The sequence below is a fragment of the Camponotus vicinus genome, unplaced genomic scaffold (assembly GCF_025532165.1).
Source record: "Camponotus vicinus isolate PSW18456_S1 unplaced genomic scaffold, iyCamVici1.0 SCAF_14, whole genome shotgun sequence".
Taxonomy (NCBI): domain Eukaryota; kingdom Metazoa; phylum Arthropoda; class Insecta; order Hymenoptera; family Formicidae; genus Camponotus; species Camponotus vicinus.
In genome coordinates, this window is record NW_028141950.1 from 7,469,818 (window position 1) to 7,491,679 (window position 21,862).

The 21,862-nt window shown below is 32.6% G+C and overlaps 4 protein-coding genes across 9 annotated transcripts; 3 read left to right on the forward strand and 1 right to left on the reverse strand.

The window, feature by feature from the left end:
* Window positions 1-2,192: 2,192 nt before the first annotated feature.
* LOC145965320 (uncharacterized) lies at window positions 2,193-9,167 on the forward strand. Of its 6 annotated transcripts, XM_083088781.1 has the most exons (9): window positions 2,193-2,297; window positions 2,794-2,928; window positions 3,167-3,476; window positions 3,763-3,930; window positions 4,338-4,454; window positions 5,523-5,693; window positions 6,122-6,238; window positions 8,064-8,221; window positions 8,412-9,167. In XM_083088781.1, exons 4-7 carry the CDS (start codon window positions 3,921-3,923, stop codon window positions 6,157-6,159), a joined length of 336 nt encoding a protein of 111 aa, XP_082944907.1. In that variant the 5' UTR covers window positions 2,193-2,297; window positions 2,794-2,928; window positions 3,167-3,476; window positions 3,763-3,920; the 3' UTR covers window positions 6,160-6,238; window positions 8,064-8,221; window positions 8,412-9,167. The 6 variants fall into 6 exon arrangements, with proteins under 6 accessions (XP_082944907.1, XP_082944902.1, XP_082944903.1 ...); XM_083088776.1 differs by lacking the exon at window positions 3,763-3,930 and having other exon boundaries at window positions 2,794-2,937; XM_083088777.1 differs by lacking the exon at window positions 3,763-3,930 and having other exon boundaries at window positions 8,358-9,167.
* A 1,033-nt stretch (window positions 9,168-10,200) lies between these two features.
* Ppd3 (protein phosphatase D3) lies at window positions 10,201-14,510 on the forward strand. The gene is made up of 8 exons (XM_083089577.1): window positions 10,201-10,560; window positions 11,126-11,512; window positions 12,048-12,334; window positions 12,502-12,607; window positions 12,678-12,820; window positions 12,925-13,232; window positions 13,370-13,451; window positions 13,545-14,510. Exons 1-8 carry the CDS (start codon window positions 10,479-10,481, stop codon window positions 13,602-13,604), a joined length of 1,455 nt encoding a protein of 484 aa, XP_082945703.1. The 5' UTR covers window positions 10,201-10,478; the 3' UTR covers window positions 13,605-14,510.
* Window positions 13,649-16,684, reverse strand: LOC145965843 (cancer-related nucleoside-triphosphatase homolog). Its single transcript, XM_083089579.1, has 4 exons — window positions 16,187-16,684; window positions 15,039-15,210; window positions 14,857-14,962; window positions 13,649-14,769 (listed from the first exon to the last, which is right to left on the reverse strand). Exons 1-4 carry the CDS (start codon window positions 16,239-16,241, stop codon window positions 14,518-14,520), a joined length of 585 nt encoding a protein of 194 aa, XP_082945705.1. The 5' UTR covers window positions 16,242-16,684; the 3' UTR covers window positions 13,649-14,517.
* LOC145965841 (uncharacterized) lies at window positions 16,222-21,825 on the forward strand. The gene is made up of 7 exons (XM_083089576.1): window positions 16,222-17,317; window positions 17,776-17,956; window positions 18,044-18,313; window positions 18,437-18,657; window positions 18,757-18,974; window positions 19,061-19,328; window positions 19,661-21,825. The coding sequence occupies exons 1-7, from the start codon at window positions 16,951-16,953 to the stop codon at window positions 20,632-20,634; spliced, it is 2,499 nt and encodes an 832-aa protein (XP_082945702.1). The 5' UTR covers window positions 16,222-16,950; the 3' UTR covers window positions 20,635-21,825.
* The last annotated feature ends 37 nt before the right edge of the window (window positions 21,826-21,862 follow it).

The following is a 21,862-nucleotide window of genomic DNA, read 5'->3' on the forward strand; positions in this document are numbered from 1 at the left end:
ATATTTTGGATTTCTATCATTTAATCGATTTTCGATTAAATTGTATATTGTTTAATAACAAGGATTAAGAAAATTAAAACATTGGTCGAAATATAGTTAATTCTAATATTAAAGCTTTAACATAGCGCGCTACTGTTTATTTTTTGTATTGCCAAAGTCGAACACCGTGTATTTTCATTTCAGAAGTATTTTCATTAATTAATTAAAATTGATTATTTATTAAATAACTTATCACGGAACCTTTCGTTATGCTAATTATTTAAATTTATTCGATTATTTTATTTTCAAAGTCAAATTCTATAATATTTAGTTTTGCATTTTAGAAGACTGACTTAGAGCGAGCTAAATAAATAAATAAATAAATAAATAAAAAATAAATAAATGATGTTGAGAAGAAAAAGAACACTCATAAATAAATAATAGCGTGGAAAGAGAGAACATACTAATATTTTTATAATATAATAAATAACATACTAATATTTTTATAATATAATAAATTATTATTAATTCAATTATTTATATTTTTATTTATATTATTTATATTATCAGAGAGACATATATGTTACCCTCTGAGAACATTCGTGGACATTGGCTTTGTAGTTCATGTTCACGTTTTTAATATCCATAGAGGAAGTATCGCTTCCAGGGATCACCTAAAAGCGGGCCATGACATCTCTCAGTCTTCTCTCTGCTCTGATGTATGTTTCTAATGTGCGTAAACATTACAGGCATTCCACTACAGCATCTGATATGCTGTAGTAGCACTAATTGGCAGAACAAATCAAAAATTTAACTCCGCGCGAAATTTAACTCCGAGCAGTTCGGTGCCGCGTAATAATTATTCGGTATATTTTCGGTATAAACAGGCGTCATATCATCATTTAAACGTCTTGCAATATATTCATATGAAAAATCTGCACAGATTGCTGCCATGCGATTGTTTATCTGTAAAATGCAATGTGTTTTCAAATTTGTGGAGGGTAGTATATATATTGTTATCCTTTAAAAAACTAAATATTTTTATTTTCTTTATTATGTACATATACATATTTTCCTGATTTTAATTACACAAAATAAAATAATATTTAAATTAAATTTTTGTAAATTTTTGTAAATTAAATTAATTAATATTTTATGTTATTAATAATTTTTGTAAATTAAATTAATTAATATTTAAAATATCTGGAATTCACTCTCTCCTTCTCTCTTTTCCTTTTTCTCTCTTTCTTTTTCTTCATCTTTCTTTATCATCAGTTACATAAAAATATAAAACATTTTTGTGAAGGATGCAGACTCTTGATAAAAATGTAGGAAAATGATGATTTGATATAAAATTGTAAGAATATTTTTTTACGAGCATATATTTGTGATGGATATGCTTTCTGAAATAATTCTTTGCCTCCTTCCCACCAGCTGCGAAAATCAGAGAATATTTTATATTTTTAAGCAACTGATGATAAGGAAAAATGAAGAGAAAGGAAAAGAGAGAAGGAGAGAGTGAATTCCAGATATTTTAGTAAGAGAAAAATAAAAATATTTATAGAATAAAAATTTATAGAATAAATTTATAGAATTATAAAAATTTATAGAATTATAAAAATTTATAGAATAAATTTATAGAATAAAAATATTTATAGAATTCCAGATATTAATAGTAAGAGAAAAATAAAAATATTTATTTTTTCAAAGGATAACAAAAATTTGCTCCAAGACTGAACATTCAAATTTTAATATTAAATATATTCCGGGAAATACATCGATCCCATATAACCCAGAAAACACCAACTAACATTTATATAACTGTTAGTTGTAATTTCCCACTCAAAAATATAATTGTTACATGTTATATAACTGTTACATAACAGTTATATTATTGAGTGGGAATCTATAACAAACAGTTATATAACTGTTATTTGGTGTTTGCTGGGAACATATTCGTAAAGTACGTATAATAAATAAATATTCATAAAATACATGATGCATATTACGTACTTGTTCTCCTCGTCCTTGAATAATTCCGTCCTGGTTCACGTCTCTCGCCTACGGTACCATCGTAATCACCACTGATGCAGATGATATAAAATTTGGTCACTGATTTTCACCAGTTCAAATATTTCAAATCGCGTTGAAGCGATTTCACGCGCACAGAATCGTTTAGCGATTCGATTAATCGACTGTCATGGGAACGTGACGTCACGTTACGTCCGTTACATCAAGTGGACCACGTGGCCTGCCTGGGTGTAAGGTTAGGTTAGGAAAAATGCCTCTGGCTAATGTCACATGTCAAAATAATACAAGTAAGTATGCATTATGATTATTCCTGGATTTCTAACAGTAATACTTCGATTTAAAATTTGCGTTTTTTTTAAATTATGTTCATTATATAAAAAATATTTTAGGAATTAAAAGAATCCTAATTCTCATTTAGTGTCGATTTTAGAAATCAAGTTTCTCTGAATAAAAATAAAATGCGTTTTAATTTCTTCGGAAAAATTTATGTGTAATATTTCTACTATAACGTAAGATTAATTTCATGACAAATATTATATCAAATTTACAAAATACTCTCAAGTACTTGGCTAATAGTAATTATTGATTTTATATTTAGTTTTGATATTTTATTTTTTATATTTTTTATATTTTTTATATATTTTTGATCTTTTATTTTGTTTTTTTGAGGAAAATTATTTTTTGAGGTTTTATTTCTTTAAAAATGATTTTTTTGAGAGAAAATAACTGTAAATTATTTTTAAGGACTTTTTTTATTAATTATGATTACTCCTTGATTTTTAGCAGTAAAAGGATAACTTTGACTGGATAATGAAAATCAGTGACGAGGACGAGGAGAAGGATACGATGATCCTGGACGAAAGACGTGAATCAGGATGGAATGATTCAAGGAGAAGGCGAACAAGTATTTGCAAATATGTAGGATCGGTATTTTTTTCTCAGCATATTTAATATTTAAACAAATAAGTGTATCTCAAGTTGATCAAACTGACTACGATTCAACGAAAGAACTCGTGAAAGAATGAATTTTTGCATAAATAAGAGAGCGTTGAATATAATATTAATTTTTCCTATTGCATTATATATATATTGCAAACAAACGATGAGATATAATCTTTGTTTATTTTATATTAATCACTATACTTTTTTCTTACAGTATAATAAAGCCATCAAATAATATTATGAGCAAAATCGTAGAACTTACTTGAAGATAGGATTCTTTGGAAACACATTGATAGACACAAAGCAATTAGATGGAAATTATAGAAAAGGATGATCACAGAACTGTTGCTTAAATATTTCTCAGCAAGTTCCAACTAATCCTTACAGAATTGTCATAAAAGCAAGGCAATGATAAGAATGCGAAGAAAAGATATTAATCTTTCAGAAGAAAAGAATTTCTCTAAAGAAAAAGAAAGATATGATAAGATAAATTCAGATCCATAAGATGAATTCAGAAACTGTAGGTAAGTATTTGAAGTGATTCCAAGAAAATTTGATACAAAAAAACTATAATCATATACTCAAATATATTTGATTTTAGTAACATTACTTTTTAATATAAATCTTGTTTGTTAACTTGTGATATTTCTAAATAAAATTATTGTATAAATATGTCTCTTTTTTAACAAAATTGAAACTATAATGTAAAGTAGTAATATTGATATTAATATAATTTTTGAAAATTATGATATATTATATATTATAATTTATATATTATATTATTTTGATTATACATTCTTTAATTTTTAGGAAAAAAGAAATAAGATAAAATGCGATAGATATATTTTTTTGAAATGCAAAATTCTGTTAAAAGATGCAAATAATTCAAAGCTGGTGTTAATGAATAAAAATTAACATATTCAAATTATTTTTAATTGTCTCTTGAGAATAAATACACAAAGCCTAAAATGATTGATGGTAAAGTTACGTTGCAATTGCATACAAAATTTGTTAAAGTGATGTGAAAAACAAAATATTACACACTGTTGCATAGCATACAGCATTAATTATACATGCAACTACTTTCTTTTATATTGTAATTTCAATAATCTATGTATCTCATACATGTATATATATTTTTTTTTCGTAATGCCACATAACTAATAAGGAAAAAGCTCGGAATGACAATTCACTGCAATATTAAATATTAAATAATTATAAAAAACAACTGCACACAATCGTATTCATCTCGTTTTCGCATTTTTGTTCCTTTTTATAATTTATATATTTTGATTTTTTTGAAGAATTTGCATCACTCATTTTTGTGCCATTTATTGAATTGCTTGTCGCAATGAGATTGATTTGTATCTACTCTCGTTTTGTAGATGTGGCGCTGGCAAATGTAATATCCGAACCAAACGAGCTGATGGAAATAATAACATGGACTAGCTGGAATCAGTCAAATGACGAATTCAATCCCGATCAATATCGATCTCAACACAGTAAGTATATCTTTTTGATTGATTCATTAAAGCGAGATTTAAAGTTTTCATTATTTCAATTTGCTAAATTTATTCAATGTTGTCAAAAATTGCTCGAAAACTATCTTGCGTATGATTGATGCTTTTTATTCAAAATCAAAATATTTTACAAAATTATACATCATTGTTAATTGTGTCTACAAAAAAAAATAGATATAAATTCCAGTCGGTATTCATAGTCCGTTATTTTATTCAAAATCGTCTCAAGTCTAAAAATGTTATACGACTATTTCATTGGCCATATGAAATTTTAAGATCACTTATGATCATATTTAAGATGATCTTAAATATAAGAACAGACTGTGGAAGATTATGAATATCTGCTATAGTATTTATATTTTTTATTTTTTTGTTTTTTATGTTGGCTATTTTAATATTCAATTATTAATATCATCTAATTGTTCCATTATACATTATTTTTCTTTGTTTTAAAATACAGTAATATGTAAAATATAAAAGAATATTATTAGTATTATTATTCTATTATGCTTATTATTATTATTCTATTATGCTTAGTATTATTATTCTATTATGCTTATTATGTAATGTTTAAAGTAATTAAAAGTATAAATACATAATTATATATTTATTATAATTATGAAATAGTTATTACAATTATTTCAATTGCGGTGAGAGGAAAAACACGAATAACAATAATGGTCCTCTAAAAAATTTCTCTAAGATAATTTTCATTGATATTAATATTTTATCATGCAAAAAGATTTCGTTCTACAATTTCTGATAATTATAATTGTCTGTGTAATTAAATCATTAATGTCTATTCGATTTTGTTTTGGATTTTAATTATTTATAATTAAAGATAATTATAGATAATTGTAGATAATTAAAGATAATTTGTTATTATTTTATATAATTTTCATAAAATTAGATATTGGCATTTCAAGTTTAATATAATAATCCCCCATTTACTTAGAAAATAAATATGCGTATGTATCTTTTTGTAAATTTATTTCAATCAATTTTAAATCAGTTTTTAGAGTATTTACATCCTATCTGATTTTTTTTCAGCCGCAAATGATAAGGAGAGCGGGTTATCGCGCAGAGGCTCACATTATAATGACAGAGGATGGCTATTTATTGATATTACAGGTGGCAACGATTCTCTATCTGTGCTGCTGATACACGGTTTTTTTAACAGTTCCGCTGATTGGATTGTTCCTGGCAAAGACAAAGCACTCCGTACGATCCTTTAATCAATCTTTAAGAAATATTTCGAGACTATATCTGGATATATATGTATCCGGAATGATATTACTTTTATCAGAAAAATATCTAAGAGAAACTCTCGAATTGAAATGTCAAAAAAATTTTATAGTGTATTTTTAATTGTACAACTTCTAACACATTTTACTTTTCGAAAATTTTTAAAATTCATCAAATAACATGTATACTTATATACATATATTTTATAATTTACATATGTTATATATTTAGAATTGCTTATTTAAAGTTATTTAAATTACTTAATAATGATTGAATTATACATGAATTCGCGAACTTAATTTATTATTAAAAATATTAGCATATAAATATATTGTAAAATATGTGCAAGAATATTATATGAAAAGATCAAATCATGTAGTAAATGAAATTCTTTTACATTCCAGCTTACCCCCTATTAGCGAATCAGGGATATGATGTTTAGTTGGGAAATTTTCGTGGTAATAGTTACTCGAAAGCGCATATTTCTCTATCGCTGTCGGAATCAAAATTTGGAATTTCAGGTATTTGCATAAACTAAAAATAAAAATAATGATGCTTTGGAAATGACATAGTTATGTAATGTTTGACTTAATTTGACATCAAATGACTTGATCTATATATCTACTTATTTAATTATATGCAGTTATTTTAAATGATATCTGTCTAAAAATATCCCTTATATAAGTGTACAAATGTTGTAGTATAAATACATTTGTCCCACAAGCAGATACTATTGCATTTCTTATAAAAAAAATAAAATTAAAAATACATATTTTTTGCCTTATTGAAATTTTTGTAAATGCATCGTTTTAAATGTCTCATTTTTCAATATACCAATCCTATGCATTTGCTGTTCCTTAATTTTTCATATAAATAATTCTTGCTGAAACAACTTTGATAATTCTGGTATATAATTAAATTTAATATTCGTATCTTTATAATGAAATATTTGCGAATTAGTAAAGTTTAGGCTAAGAATAGTTGTGGTGTAACATCAGAGTTGTTTTATTTAAATGGATATAAAACAAATTTCCTTGTGGCAGCAAAGTGTGCTTTTCGGCTTTGATGTAACATGATGGACATTAATATCTATTGTGTATGTAAATATTAATATCCATCACATATTGTATACTTAATTATAATAGAATTATCAAAATTTTTACACAGAGTCATTTATACAAAGAATCAAGAAACGGCAAATGCATTAAAGGAACACGAGTATTTCGAAAACAATATATTTTAGAAACTTTTTAAAAAAGAAAGATATTTATTTTCTGACATTATTGTATATTTATACACTTCATATCGAATATTCTATCACAGCTTTAACGAAATGGGCATAACTCGCAATAATTACATTTATCACAAATATGAGCTCGCAACCATTACATACATTAGTCATTCTATGGGCGCAACTACTTTTTATATAATAGCATCAAAGCGTCCGGAAATCACTCGAATGATGCTAATGATGATTAGTCTCTCTCCAGTGGCCTTTGTAAATCATATGCAAAATCTGGCACGACAGCTTTACCTTTCTTGGAAGATAAAATAATATATTTAAATATTGTTAGAAAATATAATTCAGCATCGAAACATAATTACTAAGAACAATATTCTTTTGTTGGAATAAAAAGAAATATAATCTTATTTTTACTATATGTTTAAATCACACTATAAATTATATACGCACATCAGAGTCCTATTTTTTTAATATTATTTTTAGGTGATAGATATTGAAATATTTCTTTCATATAAGTGTTGAAATCCTAATGATTCTTCAGTTCAGTCAATTGAAAAACTACAGGTAGCCAAACAAATAATACAAAATTAAATTTTTTAATTAATTTCAGAAGCTCATTTTAATTGAATTTTAATTCAAAGCTAGTTTTAAAGATATATATTGATACTAAGAATTACAAAACTGTAATAAATAATATTATCTGTTGTTAAAAAATAATGTATGAACAATACAACATGCTATACAGAATTGGAAAAGATATTTTATAAGAGCAACTCGTTACTGATTATAAGAAATAACTTGTTACTCAAAAAATAACAAGTCTTTATAATTTCTGTGATTTGTTTTAATTACAACAAAATCGTCACATCCTGTTTGTACTATATATATTTAATTTTCGATTTTACTTTGAACGAAATGTTCTCCTAGGAGTTAATATTAAAATCGAAACAATTCTCTCAAAGTTTCTATAAATTATCTCAATTTTTTAAAAAAAAGTGCTTAAAAGTTTGTTTTCTTATTTTGAAAAATATCTCTAAAACTTGAAACAAAAAAGAATTACATGTAACTTATATACATCAAGAATAAAAGATCTTTGATTGCAGGTAATAACGCGATTTTCTTTACATGATGAATTTTTGCTGCACAACGATTTATGAAATTTCTTTTGAAATACGGCTGCAACCAGAATTTTGTCGAAGAGGAGACCTGCGGCAACATGATATTAATGGACAGTGGTTACGATAGCGAGCAGTTTAATTACGTGAGTAACGATTCGCGATTGAAATATAATTCCTATCGAATATTCGATTATCAAATTCTGTTATTTCACGATCACGTTTCAGAATTGAATTTTGTATATATATATATATATTTTTTTTTTTTTTTTTTTTATTTAGACTGTTGTCCTGCGTAAATAATAACTAAGTAATTCATAAAAATATTTCTTCAAGGAGGTTGTACCATTTACTGCTCAACGTCGTGGATATGTACAAAGTGCCATGATCCACATTCAATTATATGGATTTTTTATAGGCCAAAGATGCTCCAAAACTTGTATACGAAAGAATTCTCAAGATCATGGAAATATCCAAATAATTGGATAATAGATTAACAACCACAAAATGAAGTACAAATAGAATACACTAAATTCTTCATAATGTTACGATTGATTGCAGTCATTAATGTTAATGAAACAAACTTAGTATTTACAATTATTTACAATTAATTTTCATTATTTACAATTAATTTTTAAAAAGTAACAATAATGAATTTACCACAGTTTCCACTACTTGTCTTTAAGGCTATTATATGGCTCGTAAATTATATGTAAAATTATATGTACGTAAAGTATAACATCTTTTTCAACATTTTTGTTTATATTAGAATCTAACATAAGCGATGTAATTTCGACATTCACTATCAATATAAAATATAATAATTTTTATAATTTTCAATCTTAATATTTTAATCAGAAGAAAACATTTTAAAAAAATAACGTTTTTTTTTAATCTCTACATTCTGTCAATATAAATAAAAAAAGGTTCTATTAGTTTTTTTTCTCTTAATAATTTTATATATATGAATACCATTTTGTACTTTTAATTTTATGCAGTTTTAATACACTAATTTACAGATCAAATTTATTTTTAGTATGTAAAAATTTACAATAATTACATGACCTGTCGAAATAAAAGTCATTATTTTTATATGAGATTGTTTATTAATTTATTTTTTATTTTTATTCTTTCATTTTTATCACATCTATATCCTTTGTGAGAGGTAGTTTCTCATGTTGCGTAATGCTAAAAGTTATAAAAAGTTCTAAATATTTTTAATATATAATAGAGAAAACCAAAAGAACATATATACAAGGTGTCTTATTTAAGTTGACACAACGAAATATCCCGAAGATAAAATTGTTTGTTTTCTTTTTTAACATGGGCGATTTTTCACAGTCATTTCAAGATTTTTTTTATAAATAACAATGTTAGTTTATTTTTAAAGATTTTTATTAACAATAATTTTAGTAACAACGAAGTGTAATTTTTTTTACAGAAATGTCAGAATAAAAATGTTCAAAAATTATGAGGTTGAAAACACTTATTTTCGCTAAAATTTCGGCAAAGTCGATTAAAAAATTATTGAAAAATGAAAATAATTTTCTAGTTATTTCTGAAAATATCTTAAAAAGTAGAGATCGTACGAAAAATTTTTCCGACAAAAGTTGTTCGTTTTTTTACATAGAATAAGATTCTGTAATAAAAAGTATAGGCTTCCACTTAAAAAAAAAGTTGACCCTGAAATGACCTTGAAAGTGCTCACGCATTAAATAAATAATATTGTCAGTTTGATCGTCCCTCAAAATCACGTAACACTTGTTTCAACTTTTTTTTTTTAATTTTATTTTGTCTTCAGGATATTTCGTCATGTCAAATGGGACACCCTATATATTATATTAATATATATACAGGGTGTCCCATTTGACACAATATAAAAATGTACCTAAATGATAAAAATGAAGGTATTAGGTACATTTTTATATTGTGTCAAATGGGGCACCCTGTATATGTACATATACAGGGTGTCCCATTTGACACAATATAAAAACGTACGTAAATGATAAAAATGAAAAAAAGGATCAATTATCAAACTCGACTTGCAAAGGGTGAAAATTCGCGCCGAAACGAGGCATCCTCTGTTGCGCGCGCGCAACGAACGATCGATTAGCGATTCGATTAATCGAACATCGCCGGTCAGGAGGCTGGAGGCAGCGGACGAGGAAAGAAGCGGAATTCGCGGTACGGTCGCGAGGAACGGGAAGCGCACGCTCTTATATGCCGCCTTGTGCGACGAGGGAGGAACGCACGTTGATGCGCGAGTTTTTTTTACGCGACCGCGTGGCCCCGAGCGTGTGACTTTTCGCCGCGTCGAGCGTGACTTTGCCGCCATCGGGTTACATCGGATCTGCATCCCCGTTAACGAGGCTCGGCGGCGGACGCACCACACACACAGCGAGGATGAGCGAGAACGAGGGAGTGGAGACGGAAGTCGCGAAGAAGGCGGAATTTTTCAAGGAGGAGGCGAACGTGTACTTCAAGAGTACGTGATCCACGTGGGCTCGTATCCCGCGGCATATTTAATATCCACCCTACAGTCACGTGTATCCCGAACTAACCCAACTAACCGAGGAGAAAGAATCTTAATTATTTTCCCATTTTACCTTTCGCGCGTATGAAGCTTTATTTTATATCGGATACTGAGAGCTGTGATTTTTTATATTGGTCTCTTTTTCATATTTTCAAAAAACTCGTGCGTTTTTAGAAAATCGAATCTCAACAAATATAACTTGAAATGTACTATGTCATTGATATAATTATTATTTTTTTTATTAATTTTATATTAATATAAATATTAATATAATATAAATAATTAATATAATATAATATAAATATTAATATAATATTAATGTAACAAATATTAATATAATATTAATATAACATTTTATATTAATATAATATTAATATAACAAATATTAATATAACATATTAATATAACATTTTATATGAATATAATATTAATATAAAATAAATAAAAGAAAATAATAATTTTTTAATTTTATTTTTTTTATTATTTTTATATTAATTACTTTTCCTTTTTTTTCCAGATCAAGTGTACGATAAAGCCATTGAATTGTATACCAAAGCCATAGAATTAAATCCCTCAATAGCTGTGTACTATGGCAACAGGAGTATCGCTTACCTGAGGACGGAATGCTTTGGATATGCATTGACAGATGCGTCCAAAGCTATCGAGTTAGATAGAAATTATGTAAAGGGTTACTATCGCAGAGCCGCTGCTTACATGTCTCTCGGCAAGTTCAAACTAGCCCTTACGGATTACAGAACTGTTGTAAAGGCCAGGCCCAATGATAAGGACGCAAATGAGAGATTCGTTGAATGTAATAAGATGGTTAAATTGTTAGCCTTCCAGAAGGCTATCTCTGTAGAGGAAAAGAAAAATATAGCCGATATGATCAATTTAGAAGCCATGGGTGAGCAATTATTTGATTGCGCATTTAATATAAGAAGAATAAATTACTTTAACATTACTTTTTATTTAAATTCTATTTGTCAATTTATAATATTTATAATATTTATTTATACAAAACTATAAATATATTCAATTTCTTTTTATTTATTTATTTTTTTATTTTATTTTATTTTCAAGCTTTTGATTTATTATAGCAATTTTGATATGATTTTTGAAGATGATGTGATTATACATTCTTTAACTTTTATAACACGATAGAATGTCTTATACATATTTTTATTCTCTTTTGAAATGAAAAATCTTGTCAAAAAATGCAAATAATTTTAAGCTGTTAGCTAAATAATTAGTATAATAATTTTTATTATATAATTTTTGAATGTGATTATACATTCTTTAACTTTTGTAGAAAAGAAGAAACAAAATAGAATATGCTATACATATTGTTTTCAAATGGAAAATTTTGTAAATAATGCAAAGAATTTAAAGCTGTTAATAACAAGCAATTAAAAGATAGCATCTTGATATTATTTTTTTAGTTATTGAGGACGAGTACACAGGACCCAAATTGGTTGATGGAAAAGTCACATTGCAATTTATGCAAGATTTACTACAGTGGTATAAAAATCAAAATAAATTGCATCGCAAGTATGCTTATAAGATTCTGTTGGACGTTAAATCGTGGTTTATGGCACAACCTAGTTTAGTGGATATTACAATTCCAGAGGATAGTAAATTCACAATTTGTGGCGACATACATGGTCAATTTTACGACTTGCTTAATATATTTAAATTGAACGGATTACCATCAGAGACTAATCCATATGTATCCTTTACAAAGACAGATAAATGTAGATGATAGTTTGTTTAATTTATAAAAAATAATATACCTTAGATTTTGATATCACACATATATATAAAACACATACATGTATATAAAATTTTATATATTTTTAATCCAAGAATAATATATATTCCTTAATAGATGCATAGTTATTTAATGGAGATTTTGTAGACAGAGGCTCCTTCTCCGTAGAATGTATATTTACTCTATTTGGTTTTAAATTATTATATCCAAATCACTTTTTCATGTCAAGAGGTACGTAATCCTCATTTCTCGACATATTCTGGAATTGGAGTTTACATTCTTAACATTTGTTTATGTTCAGGCAATCATGAATCAGCAACGATGAATCAAATGTACGGATTTGACGGCGAAGTAAAAGCTAAATACTCTACTCAAATGGCAGAATTGTTTACAGAAGTCTATAATTGGCTCCCCCTAGCACACTGCCTCAATAATAAAGTACTTGTGAGTATGACGTATCATCAAAAAGCTCGCATAATTTATATTTATATCTTGCAGAAAATATTGCATGTATCATTTTGATGAAATTATAATGGACTCATCGCTAGGTAATGCACGGTGGATTATTTTCGCGGGACGACGTAACGTTACAAGAGATCAGGGAAATCGACAGAAATAGACAACCACCCGACGAAGGGTTGATGTGCGAATTGTTGTGGTCAGATCCGCAACCGCAGAAGGGCCGGGCGCCCAGCAAGAGAGGCGTAGGAGTTCAATTCGGACCTGATGTCACGCAGAACTTCCTCAGGATAAATTCTCTCGATTACATCGTGAGGAGTCACGAAGTGAAGAACGACGGTTATGAAGTTGGGCATGATGGAAAATGTATCACAGTATTCTCCGCTCCAAATTACTGGTATGCATTGTAACAATACTCTGTATTAGTATGTATTAGCAATGTCTTCAATAATGTAATATTTCATTATAATTGATTATAATGCATTATGATGTAATTTCAATCTTAACTTAATATTGAATGTATGTATGTTTCAGCGATACTATGGGTAACCGAGGTGCCTTTATCACACTTAACGGCAAAGATATGAAACCATATTTTACATCGTACGAAGCAATGGTGCGTATACTTTATTCACATTATTATACATACATTTACATTTTGTATTGTAGCTATATAAAAAAAATCGTTTAATGTATTCTTTGCTTACAGCCTCATCCTAATGTAAGGCCGATGGCTTATGCCAATTCTTTACTAAAGTTCATGTGCTAGTGGAACAACCTCTAGGTATTATTGATAAATAAAAATAAAATAACTGAGATATAAGTAGCCCAATCAAAGTGTGCGTAATATATTTGATACCAAAATGGAGAAGGTAAGAGACAAGTTGGGTGCTTCTCCATAACAATAATTATTATATTCTTTCTAGGCGATTAGGAAGAATTTTTCCTGTATTAAAAAATAATGCAAATGAGAATGCATTATATTGATGGGTACAAAAGTGAGAAAAGTTTGCTTATTTTTAGAAACACACAAACAAATCTACTTGACTTTTCTTATCTATGAATAATAGATCGTAGGTGAGGAGAAAAATGATTTTATCCGTGATAAGAAAAACCGAAAGCCCACTTAAACACTAGTGATTTGTGTTTGTTTGTATAAAATAACGCGAAGAGAAAACATTTCTATTTTGTACCCTCAATCGATAGGACCACCTTGCTCGTTAAAGATATCCGCGAGCACCAAATGTAAATGGAGAGCAAAAAATTTTGATCCCCAGATATATCTTTTCCACACACACGACACATATATACATTTTAACTTATAATCTGTTGTTTATATGAAACACGCAGACTCTTATATCGCGATAATTTTAATCGATTCTTTAATGACCAATGGTGGAATTTAAATATAATAATTATTATGAAAATATATAAATGCATATGCAAGATAGCATAATTATGTAGTACAATAATCCATCCAATCGCACAACTTGTCATGTTATTTGTGACAATTTTTTACAAATCTATCGTGATTGGATGGATTTCTTTGATCTAACATTTTGTTTTTTGTTAATAATAAATGATGTTTATAATGTACATATATAAAAATCGATATTTTACTTTATGCATTTACATATGAGATGACGACACAATAAATTACGAGTGCATTAATCGAGGTGTGTTTATAAAAGATGAGTAATTTCTTCCGGTAAACGGTTTCGATTTCCATGAGACACGTTTAGAATCTTGATTCTCTCGTCTGCGTGTAATTTTTCAAACAATGCCACGTGCTGTCGCGGTACTTTGTGCATCTGCGGAATAGTTCCAATCACGAAAGCTCTCTTAGAGGACCCCAACAATATATCCGTTACTTTCCCCTTGAAGTCTTTGCTAAATAACTCCATCTTGCCAATCTCGTCAATGAATAATATATCCTGTGGGAAAAAGGAACGCATAATTTTATGTTATCGAATTGTAAGGAGGTGATTACCAATTAACTTTAAGAGAAATGTTACTCTTACAGTATCTGAGTCCAATACTGGAAGCGCCACCTTCTCGAAGTTATCCAGGAAAACGTGGTAATTTCCTACCTGATGTCTAGAAGCCTGTCGAGCGTCTGTTAAATTCCTACGCGTGAAAGCAATAAGTACAATATTTTCAGTTGCACGTGTCTCATACATATATCGAGTAAGAAGACACATACTTTAGTCGTGCCAAGGACAATCTTGTTTCGGGATCTCGTACTCGCACGATGTCAAAACCAATCCTGGAGCCGCTGTGATCTCGTACCTCCTCTGTGTAAAACCCATCAAAATTTTTGCTCTTCTTCTCCAGGATAGATACGATCTTTTTGCACACTGTAGTTTTACCTATACCTATATATACATATATATATATAGGTATATAAACACATATTTATAAACATATATATATATATATATATATATATATATATATATATATATATATGTGTTTATAAATCATAATATAAACAATTTAATAAATAAATTTAATAAATAAATTTTATCATTGAAATGATTTATATATACATATATATACATAAATCATTCTGATAAAATTTATTTACTAAATTATTTATATTATGCTTTATTGACAATATTGAAAGTCGTAGATAACATGTATATTAAGGTGCTTTAATATCCGCATAAAAAATATTTATTTATTTAGCTTTCTTGTGTGAGAGGAAAGACAATCATAGGATACGAACAGTAAATTTATTGTATATTATTTTTATTATTTTTTTAATAGAGTTTTATAATCTCATAGTTTTATTTTTTTTATAACAATTTTATATCTATATTATTTTATTATTAATAGAGTTTTTTAATAGAATTTTATAATCTTGTAGAGTTTTATTATTTTTTTGAAAGTTTTATATCTTGTATACTATTTTATTATTTCATTATTTTATATTGTATTATTTTATTATTATCTTTTTAATAGAGTTTTATAATCTTATAGAGTTTTATTTTTTTTATAAGAATTTTATATCTATATTATTTTATTATTAATAGAGTTATAATCTTGTAGTTTTATTATTTTATATTGTATTATTTTATTATTATCTTTTTCCTAGTTTTATAGTGTCTAAATATATCGGAGTAAAATCTCCAAGTACTCCGACATTAATATTAATATTAATTAATAATAATATCTCAAGTGTGTATATATATATATATATATATATATATATATATATATATATATATATATAAAACATACGACTTTAAAAATATTTAATTTTTTAAAAACATTTTTCTCAAATGTTTCTCTCTCTCTCTTTCGCGTATGTGACTCCAATTGAGAGTCCAGTCTCCTTTCGATGCTCACCTGGCGGGCCCGTAAGTAGTACGTGCAACGTCCGCGAGGCACCACCAGTCTCCATGACTCGCCGCGTGTTTACGTCGTGTGCGCGAACGGAAATACGGAAGTATGCACGAATAATCTCGCCGCCGAATAATAAACGGTTATCGAGAGAACCACGTCCACGTTCGAGCGAGACCTTAGACCCGATACGCACCGTCACGAGGATGCGATTGCACGCGCCGTTCGAGTCACAACGCGACGATTAGCGGAACGAGAGCGACCGCGCGCGCGGGTTGGCGGGGCGAGGCGAGGGGCGGGGACGGAGAGGGCCGATCAGCTGATCGGGCTGGACGAGCAGCGACAGGACGGGGCCTGTCGGTTGGCCGATCGGATTGGATTTGGGACGGTAGTGGTAGTAGTGACACCACGACAGTGTCGTACTTCGAGCACGGTCGAGTAGCTGACGGCGGTGCGTGTCTCTGTCGTGGTATTTTGTATACGTGCGTCGTGGCGTTCGCGTATCACCCTGTACCCTTGGCGTGCAGCTGCTGGAGGCTGCTGGCGGCGCTCGGCCGACAATTTTCGTGACGAGCATCGCGAGAAGAGGAGGAAACGAGCCCTGTCGCTCAAGTACGACCGGTGGACGATACTCGCTCCGAGTAAACAGCGCTCGAGAGGAGCCAGGAGCGAGAGAAGGAAGCGCGGCGCTCGTGTCCTGCCCCCGCGGAGGATAATAAGGCGCTCGTGAAGGACACTCTCCTGGAAAGGAATCGGGGGCGAGGACAACGATGCCGACCACCACGTCGTGCAAGAGGGACGACCGGCCGCGGACGGCCGCCGAGATGGACGAGGAGAGCCGCGTGCGGTACCGCGCCGCCAGCCTCAGGCGACGTCGCCGACGTCTGCGGCAGTCGTGCGAGGGGGGCGGGGCGGCGGGGGGCGGCGCCGAGGCCGAGGAGATGGCCAATCCGTCCGAGTGCAGCGCCCTGTCGTACGTCCTCGCGCGACAGATCGACGACAGGCACGACTACTGCAGGCGTCTCGTCAACGCCAGATTCGAGAATTCCGAGAACCTCTACAGGAAGGACCTGCTCTCCCACTACGGATGCGTCAACGCGATCGAGTTCTCGAACCAGGGCGACCTCCTCGTGTCCGGTCAGGCTCCGATTTTTTTTTTTTTTTTTCCTTATTGCGCGTCTCGCGTAATTCCCTCTAGGGTTCAGATCGAGTCCCCTATATAAGTTTGATGGATGGTTTTTATAGAGGCTATTTTTTTTTAAATTCCTTGGCGATTTTAATTAAGTCTCTTCTGATCTTTTAGAGCAAGATCAGAAGAGATTCAATTAAAATCATCAAGGATCCTGCGATATTGATTATATTTTTCTTCTCCCTTTTTTCTCCTCGTGACACAGGGCCCGTTGACTTCGAGCTGGAAGTTCAACGGAAATGTTGGTGTCTTTGTGTGAGAAATTACACTTTGGTCTAAAGTCTAAAGATATACCATTAGGAAGATATTAAAAATAAATTTCGATAGAGATAAGTCATGGTATATGATGATAAAAATGATGAATCATTGATAATAGAGGTGAATCATGTGTGTCTTGTTGTCACAGGGGGCGATGACAGAAGAGTTCTATTATGGAGAGTGGAGCAGGCGATACAGGGTATGGGCAAGCCCGTCGTAATGAAGGCCCAACACGCCAGCAATATATTTTGCCTCGGTTACGATAGCAGCAAGACCAAGATATTTTCTGCGGGGAACGATGATCAAGTCATAGTCCATAATTTGCAAACGTAAGGCAGCTTTTCTGAACAGAAGAGAAAATATCAAGCCAATATTTGCCACTTTGCGGTTAACAAATGTCTCTTTGATTATTGTAGGAGCGACCCTCTCAGTTACTTCCTACACGAAAAACCAGTCTACGGACTATCCATTCATCCGCACAATGATGACGTCTTTGCTAGCGCCTGCGACGACGGGAGAGTCTTGATTTACGACATACGTAGCAACAGCACCACGGAAACTCTCTGCTTGGCGCAGTACAAAAGCGCCTTTCACTCTGTCATGTTTAATCCTGTGGATTCCAGAATGCTCGCTACTGCCAATGCTAAGGAAGGTGTCAGTATGTGGGATGTACGAAAACCTTTGGAGTAAGTGAATGAAGATTTGTACAGATAAAGATTGAACATATGCGAATCATCACTAAAAATGTCAGAATGATGTAGTTTGCGACTTTGAACTCACTCATTATTCACGTTTCTTCCACTTTACAGGCCTGTATTGTGCTATGGAAGTCCGCAGCAGAGCTGTATGAACGTCAGGTTTAATTCGGTGGGTAACCGATTGCTGGCCTTACGAAGAAGACTACCACCAGTTCTTTACGCGGTCGATTCTCCCACGTATTTGTGCGAATTCGATCATCCGGGGTATTACAATAGTTGTACCATGAAATCGTGTTGTTTCGCTGGTGAGAACGACGAGTATGTTCTATCAGGTAGGTATATTTAACACGAGAAACGTTCACCTGTATTTATAATAGATGCTAATCATAAGAAAATGGTCACAATTGATGATGCGTCGAATTGATTGACAGGCTCGGACGATTTTAACTTGTACATGTGGAAAATCCCCCCTATGGACGGCAAACCGTGGGTAGAATCCGCCCACATGGTATTGCGTGGTCATAGATCGATCGTCAATCAGGTCCGATACAATCAAGCGAGCTGCATCTTCGCGTCGTCCGGCGTCGAGAAGATCATCAAGATCTGGAGCCCATTCCCGCTTGGAACCGGGTGCTTGGGAGGTTTAAAGGTTGCCAATCGTTTATCCAATAATCCTTCATAGTTGGTTTATTCTTAGGATTTTCGTCATGATTGTTGATCATCGTGTTTTTCCAGAGAGACGCTGGCAAGCGCGAGAGACAACGCCGAGTGTTCACGCACGATGAATATATAGGGCTAGTTTTACGCAGCGGACAGTTTATGACGCACGATTATAGCCACCAATCGACTAAGGAGGACCCGCGAATGATGGCCTTCTTCGATTCCCTTGTACAGCGAGAAATTGAAGGCTGGAGCTCCGAGGACATGCCGACGCCGCACACCCCCAGCGACTCCGAGATCAATCCGGCAACAGGCGAGCCGTACAGCGCGACGGATTTCGATGGTACAGCGAGCATAACAGAGTTTCTTAATCTCGAAAATATATCCATGTGTCGCGAGCGATGATGGGAAATGGACCAAGCGTTGAGTTTGCCAAAAGAATATTTCAGATACACGAGGGAAAAATTCTCAAGCTTCACACATGATTCTATTTTTTTCTGTTCCAATAATCACACATTTTAATATTTTATATTGATCACTCATCATTTCACACGCTTGTTTTATAGCTTGTCGCTCGAAAAGTTTGACCTATGGCATCGTATATTTCATTCGACATTGTTTATATGATTTTTTTTTTTTTTTTCAGTTATTACATTTTATTATTTCTCATCCTAGATACTACAGCATCAGAAGGTGGTGTAGCTCCCGAACGGCCGTTAGAATCGCCGAATCGCATAACTCGGCTTATCGCAAATCGCAGGGAGAAGCTCATGCGAATGGCCGCGTTGGAGCGGCCATCTGCCTCGGATTCCGGTAGCGAGGGGGACAATGTTCACGCGAGACGTAGGTCCAAGTCGAAATCGAAATCGAAGGGCGTCAAGAGAAAACACTCGAAATTATTCACCGACAGAAGAAGAATATCCGCCAGGAGAAAGTGTACTGTGTTAAAGGTCAATAGTGATTCGGACAGTGACGACGAGCGACCGGTCGACGCGGCTCAACCTAGCACCAGTTCCGGCGTGATCTCCCGAAGATCGCGATACGTTGCCAACGCGATTGAGAAAGATGACAAACGCTCGAATTACAGCAGCAGCAGCAGCAACAGCAGCAGTAACAGCAGCAACAGCAGCAGTTCCGAGGACAATAACGCTCTCGGAACGAAGCGAAAACATTCGAAAACCGACTCGGACGCGTCCACGAAGGCGCAAAGGCGAAAGCATCGCAAGTGCAAGAACAGCTCTCGGCACGAGAACTGTTCCGGTAAGAGCCAAAGTAAACGGCAAAAGCTCGATGACGAATCGGAGGCGGAGAGGACCGCTTCCGGCTCGAAGAATCGGGTGAACGGTAGCGCCGGTAAGGACCGTCGCGAGGACGGGCCGTCGACGCCGAACAACAAATCGCCTCAAGTTCCTTGCACTCCCGACAGCGGCATTAAATCAGGTGTTTCCACAGGGGGGAAGAACAGCGAGCAAACGCGTACCGAGGAAAACGACGAAGGTGCGGACGATACGGGTTCCGATCACGAGCAAAAACTGAAAACTTTAGAGTGTTTCCGAAAGAAGGTGGAGGAGTTGACGAGGAGAAGCTACCGCAATCGTTCCCAGCAGCCCCAAACAGTAGCTTCGACCACGAGCGATTCTTCCGATTAAACGCTCTCGTTTCACTCCTCCTCCCCCTCCCGATGCGCTCTGCTCCGATCCCCCCCTCCCCCTTCCCCCCTCCCCTACTCCTCTTTCTCCATTTGTACATAATATAATCTGTGATTCCTTGAAGTATATTTTTATAACACTAAGTTGATCGCATGCGAATATGCGATCAATTCCTTTCTTTTGATTTGATTCCGAATCCTATCGTCTGTATCTTTAATCCCATCCGTCGTAAATGTACAATAATTCCTCGTTTCATGATCGGAGGAGACAATTGGCTTCGCAACGTTTTACGATGATGAATCATGGAGAATACTGGTCTTTGAAACGACCAAGTTTTGAGCTTTACATGATTATCCTAAAGTGGCCGATTACGCAGGCCTGCGAAATTTGAGCTTTTGTCAGTTACAAAAAGCAGAATAAGTGAATATGATATTGCAAAAAAAATTTGCTTTCATGAAATTGGCCAAAATAGCGATTTTTGGGTTATTCAACTAGAAATTACTCAAAAATCTGACGTGTCTACTCTGCTTCTTGTAACTGAACCTCTCGCGGGCCTGTGTTATTTTTATCTTGGGCACTGATAATCGCCCTCTGGTATTCTCTCATTCTTAGGTGATTTTGTCCTCGAGAGACGCCGGAGAATTTTCACAGGATAAACAATTGTATATATTCTAAACTATGCTGCTCTATTCGATGTCAGGTGGCATGAAACGAGGAAATACTGTATTGCGTTTATCTTTTACGCAGTCCCCTCAAAATTTTCATTAACAATACCGTCTTAAATACTGTCGATTATTTGCGATGATGCGTTCCGACGTGTTCACGAATCAAGTCACTGGTAGGCAAACGAAATTACACCGTTTGGTACCGCTCCCCGTATCTCTCCTCCCGCGTAATGCCATTGCGACTGTCAGTGCTTGATCTTAAATATCTAAAAAACGGTCGCCGATTATTGCATGAAACATTTTTCGCGGATCCGGCGACGTAATAAATTGCATGTAATCAAGGCAGAACTATAGATGCGAATTAACACACACACACACACACATCCGCATTAGCTTTAAGAGCATCTTGCGACGACTTGGCTGATGATATATTGTACTGTTGACATGGTTTGTGCGATGGAAAGTAATTAAAAAAAAAAGTAATAAATTGATATACATTTTTTTCCTATGTGTTGAGAGATTTGAAGGAAGAAAAAAAAGAGGAAGAATTATTATAACTGTAT